This window comes from Salvia miltiorrhiza, chromosome 2 (genome assembly GCF_028751815.1).
Source record: "Salvia miltiorrhiza cultivar Shanhuang (shh) chromosome 2, IMPLAD_Smil_shh, whole genome shotgun sequence".
In the NCBI taxonomy this organism is placed as follows: Eukaryota; Viridiplantae; Streptophyta; class Magnoliopsida; order Lamiales; family Lamiaceae; genus Salvia; species Salvia miltiorrhiza.
The window spans coordinates 37,593,083-37,606,001 of NC_080388.1; the positions used below are offsets into that span (position 1 = coordinate 37,593,083).

Sequence of the window (12,919 nt, forward strand, 5' to 3'; positions counted from 1 at the left end):
TTTTCTAAGCTACATAAAAGTGAAATCTAGTCCAAGTTTGCTACACTATATATATATACATGTTCTCAAATTTCTGAAGTTTTTTTTTTTTTCGATAACTATTTCCAGATATTGTTTATATATGACCAACCTCACCAATTAAAGACCTATTAATCATTTCATGTACTTTCCTCAAAAAAAAAATCATTTCATATACTGCCCTCGTTTATGGAATGAGATTCAGTGTACTGCTTTATATCCCACTCCGTGTCTCACTTTCAAATTTCTTCACTTTCTTACATATTTTTTCTTCAATTTCAACCTTGTATGCTTTAATTTAATTTTGTGTTTATTAACTAGGGTTTATCCCATCAATCTAGGGTATATAATTTTTTTTCCATTTAATTTCACTTTTATTAGCTAATATAAATTCAAAGTGATGGTATATACTTTTTTTAAAAATTTAATTTTTTAATATAAAAATTAAATATAATTCATAGTATTATAACAAATTTTATTTTTATAAAAAATATTTTTAAAATAATAGATATTAACATGAGACACAGTGGGACACTAAATTTCATCCCCTGGCTTATGCGCAAAAATTTTGTTTGCTATTTATAAAATTAGTGGCTAAATTTACCCATATCAATTCTGAACTTTCCAATTTTTACAAGTACCAATTAACAAATTGTAAAATAATTCAAAGTGAAACCAATTGAGTCTTCTGTATTTTGGGTTTCCATAAAGAATACACATATATGTGAATGAAATTCTAGAATGAGTTGCATGTTTGTCTAGTGTGATTATTTAACGTATGAGGCAGGTTTTAGACTTTAGTCCACCGTCATACAATCTTTAATACATGTTAACAAATTAAAAGAAAAATCTAGAAATAGCTAAACTAATTTCATATTTCAATATTGTTGCAAATTACACACAACTTACAAAATGTTTCAATAATATTCCAACTTCTTATTTTCTAGTAAATTTGCCTAACTTTGCATTATAACTAAGATTTATTTAAAAATTCAAAATTATAAAGACTTTTGAAGCTCATTTGTCAACAGGAATTCTTCCATTTATTTAATGGGAAATTGATATGGCGGAGTTAGTGCTTGTGACACTCGTAAGTATTTTTTCAGAATACAAAAAAGTACGTAGTATCCAAAACGTATTACTTAGTCAACAAGAATTGGTTAGGCTCACACTACAAACATAAGATTCTGACGCTGTGTGTACATAACATAACAACCATCTCTATATACATATGTACTATATTCATATGCAAATAATTAAGAAACTTCACGATCACGACAAATAAATTATATATCCTAATAAACTATGAATCATCCTCACCACTTTCCTATATATATATTTCATCTTTGATGACTTGATTTTCCAACTACCTCTACAATGATTGCAATACAAACAACGGTATTTCTCATTAAAAATACGAAATGGAGAATGACATATATATACTACTCCAATTTGTAGAAAGATTGCGAATCGAATCGATATTACTACATATATATATTGCTATCACTTCCTCTTTTATTCAAATATAATATCCTCATTTCCCCCCATTTTTCGCTTTCCAACAATAATCGTTGAACATCACAAAGAGAGAGAGAGCGAGAGATGGAAGCTGAACAAATTCTTGCGCTCATGGATTCTTGGTGGTTTGAACGTCGAATAATATTTCGAAATAAAGATGAATTCCCGTCTCCTGCAGCCGAATCGACGCACCAGAAAACGGCTTCTCGACGGCAGCATCTTGGAATCCGATCATACAGCGATCGTTGTTGCATAGGTGTCGGTTTCGAAGCAGATTCTCCGACATCAGTGATCATCAAACCAAAGCTGCAGAAGATTCCCTCAGGGAGAGAGATTAAGAGAGAGAGAGGGATGAATATCAGCAGAAGCTTATCAGCTCTGGAATTCGAGGAGCTCAAAGGGTTCATGGATCTAGGATTCGTGTTCAACGAAGAAGAGGAAAAGAATTGGGAGCTCGTGTCCATTGTTCCAGGCCTGCAAAAATGGAGGAGAGCCGACCAAGTTGAGAAGAAAGCTAGGGTTTCTAGACCTTATCTTTCTGAAGCATGGGGTGATATGTGTAGGAGAGGAGGAGATGCCAAAAATTTCATGAATTGGAAGATTCCGATTCCATCTCTCAAGAATGATATTCACATGAAAGACCATCTCAAGAATTGGGCTCATGTTGTTGCATCAACTGTTAGGTGATCATGATGCATGTTTAGTACTAGGGTTTTACAAGTGTATATATTTTTTTATAGTGTTCATTAAGTTCGTTGGAACCATTTAATGACATGGTTCTTTTGCCCTAAAAGAAATTTTTAGAATTGGCCCTTGAGGTATGTGAAGAGGTTCATTAATCAAGATATTTCTCTTATGTGATAATTAGATTATATCTTTGCAGATAATTACAAAATCGACCCCATACCTCTGTTTTTTTAAGGACCCCATAATTATTAGTAATACATGCATAATTAAACAATAATCCGACTGCTAGAAACATACATAGCTAGAAAGAAAAATCAGTAATCATAATTTGTTGGGTTGTGCAATACACTCTCTCCGTCCCACTATAATAAGCTCGTTTTTCTTTTTGGGACGTTCCACTAGAATAGACCCAATCTAAAATTAGAAATAATTAGGGATTTCTTAATTCCTAATTAAGGAAAGATATACCCTTTAATTTGAAAACCCTAATTTTCATTTCTCATTTTGACTTCATTCACCATTCTCTCTCTCTCTAGCTTTCACTCCCCTCTTCAACAAGCCACCCCCTTCCGTCGATTGTCCAGAATTCCAACGACATAGTCCACAGGCCGCACCTCCGTCGTTTCTTGTCAGCTGCCGCCGCCTATATCTCGAGCGACTGCACTACCGGAAGGCCGCCACCTCCGTCGCCGAGCCCTAGGTACCCAAATTCGTAGATCTCTAAATTGCAGCCACCCCCCTCCCTTCTCTTCTTAATTTCCGGTGACAACAGCCACAAGCCACCCCATTCCCCTTCTCTCCTCTCTTCTCTCCTCAATTTCCGGTGACACACAAGCCATTTGGCCGAATTTCTAGAAGTAGTAAACAATGTTCTTTTTGAGTGGAGAGGTTTCAGAAGGTCACCTGTAATTGATATGAATTTCTGGAAGCAGTAAACAAATTAGTTCTTTGTGACTGTGGATTTTGAACATCAATTTTGCTTACTATGATTTATTTTGAGGTTTGCCGAAGGCTGGCCATTGTTTGATCTCCATTACTTAAGTTTCTTAATTTAATTGTAAAGTAAATGTGTGATTAGATGTTTAATTGGTATGCAACCAACCGGCCTTTTTTTCTTTCAAAAAGTATGTTTCTTAATCTTCGTGCCGAAAAAACCTGAGTCTATTAGGCCAGGACGGAGGGAGTAATTAAGAACCATTCTATGTGTGTGTTTAGGTGCGTGTTGATGAGAAAGAGAGAGAGTGGCATCGTTGGCTAGTAGCATAGTTGCCGAAGGAGGCATCAACTGTCTCAGAGAGAGGGAGCGAGAGTTTGAGAGATGAAAGGGAGAAGAGGTAAGAGAGAATGAAGGATGGAGATAAAATGGGGAGTGAGAGGCTAAAGATTAGAGTTTAGGGTGGGGAAAGGGCTCCGGGTCGGGCATGGCGAAAGTTTCAGGTTGGGTCGTGAGCTGATTCTGTTACACGCACAACATGTTGTGCAAGACCACCTATTTATAAATTGATATATGGTTATGTTTTTGTTTAATTAGATATAGATTTTATCATGTAAATCTCGCTTTAGATAATTTGACAGAATTACAACAGTGTATGACGCTACTTAGGGGTGTGCATCGGTGCAGTTCGGTGTGAAATTGTACCAATTTTCAGAAATCGAAAACCGAACCGCACCGGTTGATGGTTTAAACAGAACCAGCTAAATCGTCGGTTTCGGTCGGTTGAACTGAACAGAACGAGAATTTAGTTTTTTTCTTTTTTGAAAGGGGGACGGGCGAAGAGGGGCACCGAAAGCTTGCTGCTGTCGCACGAGATTTCGCCGGAAGAGGGGAAAAGCCTGGCACTGGCAGAGGGGCGAGGACGAACTGTGAAGGGCAACGCGGCAGGCACCGCGCCACCTGAAGAAGCGACGACGACGACAAGGTTCAGACGCCTGAAGGGGGACAACGGAATGCCGGTGAAGAACGGCCGGAAGACATTAGAACTTGGAAGAGAATCAAAGCTTCACAATTCACAGGAGATGCCAAGATGGGACTTCAATTTCGAACTTGGAAGAGCGGCGCCTCATTTAGGATTCTCTAATTTGAAATAATTGTTGGGTATTAGGGTTTTGACTTTTAAAAATTATAATTAAAATTAGTATATATTATATAATCTAAAATATAAAGAGAGCACTTTTGAAATAGTCATTTTGAAAAATGAAACATAAAATTTGGCCACTAATTGAAAAAACACAAATTCCGGCCATTTATTACGTGTAAAGACTGTTTTGCCCTTAATTAGGGCGGACCTGATTCGGCTCGAATTCGGGTTTGTGCGCGGGTTAGGTACATATGGCATTATTAGTGCCATATGTGCCAATCGAAAAAAAAATCTAAGTATATGACACTAATATGATCATAAGTATCATTCGTGCAATACTACATAAGAAAGTATATGGCAGTAATGGCACTAATATGACCATAGGTACCATTCGTGCAGCACACTAAATGGAAAATCTAAAACCTAAATGGGGAATCTAAACCCTAAATGGATAATCTAAACCCTAGGGGGAAGTGTTCAAAATGGTTATATAACTGTATCCATCTAAATAATATCAGCACACAAGTGTATGATACTAATGGTACTAATATAGCCATAAGTATCATTCGTGCAGCACTACAAAAGACAAAGTATATGGTACTAATGGTACTAATAGTGCCATATGTGCCTAACCCGCGCGCAAACCCAGATTTGATCTGAATCTACTCCGCCCTAAGACAAAACAGTCATAAAATGTAAAAATTAAATGGCCAGAATTTGTACTTTTTCAATTAGTGGCCAAATATTGTGTTTCATTCTTCAAAATGATCATGCAAGTATATTGTTTCAAATATAAAATATAATATATATCGGTTCGGTTCGGGGCCCAATCGAAAAAAATTGGGGAAACCGAACCGACTTTTTTCGATTTTCAATTATAAAAATAGAACCGCAAACCGCATCAATTTCTACAGAACCGCACCGCATCGAAATGGTATGATTCGATTCGATTCGATTCGATTTTACAGTGCGGTTCAATTTTTGCTCGATTTTACAGTGCGGTTCAATTTTTGCTCACCCCTAACGCTACAATTATTTTAATTGTGATACATCGATTAATGCTCTAGATGGTTATAGGACTAGTTGTGAGGTTAAGCATTCTGATTGGACATATATAACTGGACTTGAATCACCCAAAACTTACACAAATCTTAGCTGACATAATAAAGAAGTCAAAGCATGGGAAAATACTTTATGCCAGCTAAGTCTAGCAAAATTCTTGGAACATGCAATAAGACGACTTGTGGCAAATTGGCAATATATGATTTTATTATTCTTTTTTTAATATTTTTATCATCTAGTATTGCAAGAGTAAGTAAGATTCATTGATTTTTTTTAATTTCAAGGCATGGGTGTCGTGACTTGTTCTTGTTTCGAAAACAAACATGGACCAAGTCTCTTATTATTGGAATAAATCAGGCCAACTTTTTCCAAGATAATTATTACTCGAAGTTTCTCATCTTCATAGTCCATTTTATACTTTTTCACACATACTAAGAAAATACAATTAATATTGTTTGAAAAATATAAATTAGATATAATTATTCAATTTTACCCTTAGTTATGCTATGTTGACTATATTTAAATAAAATTATTTTAGTAAAAAATAAATTTAATACTAATTTAATTTAAAAAGTGGACTATATATTGGAACATCTCAAAAAAAATAAGGGACTATATATAAAGGTGGGACAGAGAGAGTATTTTCAAATTATCTGAAACACGTCAGATATATTTTTTCCGTGATCAACAATTAAAAAATACTCTGTAAAAAAAACAATTAAAAATTACTCACTCCGTCCATGAAAATTATAATTTTATTATCATATTGGTACGTTCTTTGAAAATTGTGGTCTTTCCTTATTTGAAAATGACCCCACAAACATAAACTAATAAAAAACTTTTATTCCCACTCATTATTTACAAAATGTGTGAGACCCAATCTCCATCCAAAACACAACTATCACAATTTTCTTAAAACTGGTGTAATCTCAATTGCATCACAATTTTAAGGGACAGATGAAATAATATCTTTTCATTGATTTAGCTATATCACTTGTTATTCTTAATTATGGTGATTTTGACTAAATCAGGAAGACTGTATTCAACCTGTATGGTCAGAAGTCATAATCTTTAGAACCTCTCTTCTTTGTTGTTCTTTCCTCTTCCTGTAATTTGAACTGATGCCTTATCAGTTTTGTTTTTAATGAAAAGTTCTTCTCTCTTTTTGATCTCAACCTGAAAACAATAACTTTTTGTCCAGGCTCTGATTAATGTCTTTCAGTTTTGTCCTCGTTCTGTTTCTTTAAACTGTTGTGTTCTTCCTTCAAAGTGCAAGTTTTAGGTTTTATTGTTAAATGGGAATAGTATTCACCCTGTCTTTTAACTTGTAACTTTGAGTTCAGTCTTTTTCTTGCTTAGAACTGTTGTGTGGTTTTGGCATCATCAAAAAGGGGAAAATTGTTGGGAACTTAATGAAATATCATAATCCTAGTTTTGATGATACCAAAATCAACAGGTTTCAATTGTAATAGACTAGAACTGTTCCAACTCAAGTGTTAGAGTTCTTTTTCTAGTTTAGTTGTTGTTCTGAAGACTGAAGACTGAAGATGCCGACTGAAGTATCAGTCGAAGAATCAGTTTCGACTGATTACTTAACGTGCACCACGTGGATTCAGCGGACTGATACTAAAGTCAAGTATCAGTTAAACATTCTTCCTCGGACTGAACCTCCAACGTTCAAAGGAAGCCACGCACTCCAGAAGTACATCCGCATTAAATGCAGAGATCTCAGGATTGTCCTTTCTCTGCAGAGGCTATTCCTTTTCGGTGATTACATTTTCAGAGATGTCACATCTCCTGCTCTTCAAAGTAGTCGTTCTCACCAAACAAGGAAGCTCGAAGATTGAAGCCTCAGCCTAAGTTCAAATTACTCTCTAACGGAAGAAATCTTGAAGTCCATCTCCGCCAACGGATCTATTCAAGACGTCTCCAATAAATAGTGCTCGATGATCACTTCAATCTTCACCGATTCAACAACATAAGCTGAAACTCTGTCAAATTTGTTACTCAGCTAAACCAAGCCTCTCCAAAGTTTGAATCGAAGAAACGAATCACAAAGCCAAAAATCAGTTACTGCTGATTACATACATTCTCTTAGACCTTAGGCAAATATTGTTTATCCAAAGCCTAGGTAAAACTGACTGCAAAGAACTTGTTCTTTGTGGTTTAGTTGGCAAGTTTTCAAACCTCTCTTCAACCTACCGAATTGAGTGTTTGTGTCGAAAAGGAGTTCAGACCGGTGTTCTGTCTCCATAAGGTCTTAGTGCCCAGTGTGCGCTGGGAGTGAGAAATCCAACCCAGTGTGTTGGTACTGAAGATAGGATCTTCAGTCGTTTCGGTTTGTGTGCACCCGCAAGCACACGTTCAGGTTTGCTGTGCACCCGTAAGCACGAGCATCGGTTTGTTGTGCGCCCGTAAGCACGAGCATCGGTTTGCAGTGCGCCCGTAAGCACGAGCATCGGTTTGCAGTGCACCCGTAAGTACTTGCCCAATGAAGTTGTTGGTCTGATCAACCGACCGTGGATGTAGGAAGTGTTTTCCGAGGACGGACGGAGTATAATTTTTATATTTTAAATATATTTACATAACATAAATAAAATTAAAGCTCTTATCATGATCTTTAATTTGATATGCATATATCAAATATTTTATAATTAGTCGAATTTCACCGTTTTAGAAAATAAAAAAATAAAATTAAAGAAAAAAGAAAAAAAAGGATGCATACCTTATAAATAAACCTTTAATTTTATTATAATCATAAATTTGCCACTCAATTTTAAAAATTGATTTAAAATCAATTTGAAATTGAGAACTCCCTTTTTAATACAGTATAGATTAACATATGTCAAGTTTCATCTTTCCATAATAATTAAAGTTTTTTGCCATAATTAAATACTAGTTTAATTTACGAAATGACTACTTAATTTACTAATGACTATTTTTTTTAAAGAAATCATAATTTGCTACTACTGTGCGCAAGTGCATTGCTTCCTAATTTTATTTTATTTTTGAAGAAATCATAATTTGCTAAAAAATATTTAAGACTTAATTAGCAAAAGTTGGCAAAAAATAATAATAGAAGAAGAGCTACATGACTCGCTAATTTTGGCTATATTTTAATTGGATTGTTTTAATTTTTTTTACTTACTTTTATTTGATTGAAATTAAAATTTCGGGAAAACCATTAAAGAAAAATAAAATAAAGAACAACAATTACAAGTAAAGGAAAATAATAATAATAATAATAAAATGACTGTAATCTATTATATAATAGGATTAAGCCTTAACCTATGTGGCATATCTAAAATCTCACCATTTCAAAATTTACCATATATAATCTTCATCATTTATTAATTAATTAACTATTACATTCTATATAAAGATTCATTAATCATAATAAATATAATTAATAATAAATGTATATATATAATAATATTAACATTGCATATAATCTAAATTAATAAATTTTATTATTTATTTTTTCTAGATAAAAATTAGATTTACATGCTTGATAAGAAAAAAATATGATCTGTATACGATAAATTATTTTAATTGAATGTTAGTGATTAGATGTATATTTGTTATTAATTTTATATTTCTCAATAGCGTACATATTATATGTGTATGTTGCAATATTATATTGTATGAATATATATATATATATATATATAATATTTATATTCTTAATTTTCAATAAAAGTAATTTTAAATTAAGTTTGAATTGAGACATGCACGTATATGTAAATTATAAACGGGTCCGGTCATTGATTTACATGTTTGCATAATAAGGCACAAATTCTATAAACTGATTACTTTAAAATAAAATCTTATTTTATGTCTATCAAAATAATTAAAATTTTATTTTTATTTTTTATAAAATAAATCCATACATTTTATTTATATAGGGAAGAAAAATATATTTTTCATTTACGCAAACTTTATTTGTTTCTGTTCGTCCATTACTACAATAATAATAATAATAATAATAATAATAATAATAATAATAATAATAATAATAATAATAATAATAATAATAATAATAATAATAATAATAATAATAATAATAATAATGATAATAATAATAATAATAATAATAATAATAATAATAATAATAATAATAGATAAATTATGAAATTAGTAATGCATAAATGAAGAATTTAGATAAAGAATATGATGTTAAAATATATTAGAAATCTTTAATCATGTATCAAATTTATAATAATCTCAATCGAGTGAAGAATTCATATAAATCACCTCATTTCACATTGAGTATTTTTATAAGATTTCACCAAAATAAAACTTATACAAGAATAAGCTCTTGCTCTCCAAATTAAAAATCTACATTTAATTGGCGGAATGATTGAGACTAATACAATTTGAATTGTTTTGTCAGTTTAATTTGACCAAATTTATTTAATTAAATACATGGTCTAATTAATTTAATTTGAAAAAATAAATTGGTTTGATTAAGTAAATTATTTCTTCAATTTAATTTGATTATAAAATAATATATTTTGTATAAAATTTTAAAAATAAAATTTGGATTCAACATGGATTTTTTATGAAAATTTATCAATTAAATTACTAAATAAATTAATATAATTTGAATCTCGTGTCAACTTTCTTAAGCTACACACGAGATGATTTTCAAAACTTAGTTATGGTCTTTCAAACTTCAAATGAGATAATGTTCACGAGTCAATTTTATTCTTTCAATTTTCAGACGGAATGATGCTCAAACTCAAGATTTGAAGATAATTAATGTTCACAAGTCCATTTTATTCTTTCAAATTTCAAACGAAATGATGCTCGAAACTCAATTATGATATTTCAAGCTCCACATGAAATAATGCACAAAAAATTGTCAAGATTTTTCAAGCTGCATACAAGATGATGTTTAGAAGTTAGTTATGATCTTACAAGCTAAAGATGATAATGATCTTTAAAGCTACACACAAGATAATTCTTGTAACTTGTGGTCATTCAAAGTTCAAATGAGATGATACTCACAAGTTAAATTTATTTTTTTAAACTCCAAACGAGATGATTCTTGGAACCCAATTATAATATTTAGAACTAACAATGCATAAAAGTTTATCAAGATTTTTTCAAGTTCCATACAAAATGATGTTTACAAGTTAGTTATGATGTTAGAAGCTCCAAATCATACAATCTCACAAGTCAACTTTGATTTTTAAAGCTCCAGATAGTGATGTTAAAAAAACTTGATGCATAAAAGTTCATTTTTTGTATTTTAAGGTGTAGACGAGATGATACTCAAAAGTCTGATGTTCAAACGTTAGTTGTCGTCTTCCGAAATTTAGATTATGATATGATCCTACAAGGTTCAGACGAGATGATGCTCAGATGAAATAAAATTTTCAATATCGATACATTTTTCAATATATTATTAAATAAAAATCTACATAAAAAGAATATTTATTATTCTAACAAAAGGTTAACATTTAATTGAGAAATATGATTCAAATTAATATAATTTTAACTATATTACCTTAAATTAAATAAATTTAAAAATAATTTATATGATGTTAAAATAATTTCCCGTCGAATTTCGACGGGTTGCGCACTAGTTGGTGTTATAGGGATTTGAACTTAGAATCTTACATAAACTATGTTCCTTTGGCAATTTACCCAAACAATAAAACCACGTCATTTTATTAAAAACAAATATTCTTATATGTTTATTAACGAAATTCAACCATACTAATATTTTAATGTTTTAAAGTGTAATCAACGGGATTCGACTTTAGACCTAACAACAATCAATCTAGTCTTATTTTAATAGCTATTAAAAACGATTAGTCTAATTAAATTAAAGGTTATTGGCATATAAAATACATCAAATTTGGACAGATTTTAGTTTTTAACATGAATTTTAAAAAGTGTAAAAAAATACATTAATTTATTGATTGTAGTAATTTTAATATGAATTTTAAAAAGTGTAAAAAAATACATCAATTTATTGATTGTAGTAATTTTAAAGACATATTATGTTAGAATTATTAATACAAAAATAAATTAGTTAAATTCTTAATAATCTATATTTAACTAATTTTAATTTAAGAATTTTAAAATTATATAAAAGATTTAAACGTTTATAAACTAAAATTGTGATTTCATAAATTTACTAATTTATCAATAAAAAAATTGTCATAATGCAAATTGCATTATTTTAATCATAAAGATACAAAATACAAACTATTGTTGAAAAGAAAAATATAACTATAAAACATTAAATTATATAAAATAGTAGGAACTTAAAACTTATCCATATAGTGATATTTTAAAAAAATTATACGACAATTGAGTCCTAAAAAATCTATATAATACTACAATTTATATCTGAGTATATCAACGCTGGCAATGAACATATTTACTAATTTATACTATCATTTTTGTAAAATAGTGTTATAATATTAACATGATGCGAGGACCGTGTCAGGCGTTGGGCGTCCCTTGCGGGATGTCAAACATCAGACATTCAAATTTGTTAATTGAACAACGTATTTAATTAACACCATTCTATTATTTTCATAATTATAATTATTTTCTTTAGTTATTAATTAATTTATTTCTATTCACCAATATATATATATATATATATATATATATATATATATATATATATATATATTATAGGGTTAGTTTCTATGGAGAAGCAAAAAAAAAGTAGAGAATAGAGAAGCAAGCAAAAAAAAAGTAGAGGATAGAGAAGCATTGAACATGTCATGAACATATCAGTTGAAAAATAGAGAAACAATTGAACATGGCATGAAAACACGTTTGAGCATAGAAAAGAAAACAGAGCTGAAAAAGAAAAACGACAAAGGACTTTTACGTGGTTCGGAACAAGTTCCTACGTCCATGGTCAGTTAAACACACTGACAATCACGGATCTACGACGTCGGGAGTGTCGGGCAGAGCTAGGCTAGTAGGGGGTCTACCCACAACACGGGCACTTCATCAGCGGTGTCTCAGCAGCTTTATGAGCAGATGAGGCAGCAACAACAGGAGCAGGCTGCAGAAATGGCTGCAATACAACAACGATTGGCTGTAGAGCAAGCGGAACGTGAAGCCCTCATGTGGCGCTTTCACGAAATGGAGCAGCAAATGAGAAAGCTTAGTGGTCAGGGATCTCCATCCCCTGATGACGATGCTTGGGCTTAGGTGTCTCCCCGATGATCATGATGCTAGACTTTTATATTTATGCTTTCGAACAAAATTACATTTGCATTTTATTTTCACATTTATGTTTTGTGGAACTATATATATATTTCAAGTGTTTTATTTGAACTATGTATGTTTTATATATAAAGTACACTAATTTTAAAAAAAATTAAAAAAAATTATTAATTAATAAATAAATAAATATTTAACGACGATAAAAATAACACCGGAAACGAACCCGATCAGTAATTAACAACATCTTTGAGATAATATCTCCACATATTCTAACATTATGAATATATGATTGAGTATATAGCCTTTAAATGAAATAATAGGTATAGATATATCAGTAACACGACTGTTGTGTA

The 12,919-nt window shown here is 31.2% G+C and overlaps 1 protein-coding gene across 1 annotated transcript; it reads left to right on the forward strand.

Annotated features, from left to right (window-relative positions):
* Positions 1-1,620: 1,620 nt before the first annotated feature.
* On the forward strand, positions 1,621-2,223 carry LOC131008408 (uncharacterized). Its single transcript, XM_057935290.1, has one exon. It carries the CDS (start codon positions 1,621-1,623, stop codon positions 2,221-2,223), a length of 603 nt encoding a protein of 200 aa, XP_057791273.1.
* Positions 2,224-12,919: the final 10,696 nt, after the last annotated feature.

What these genes read in the sequence shown, in the direction of transcription:
- LOC131008408 (XM_057935290.1), top strand. Translation starts at nt 1,621, where the DNA reads ATGGAAGCTGAACAAATTCTTGCGCTCATGGATTCTTGGTGGTTTGAA.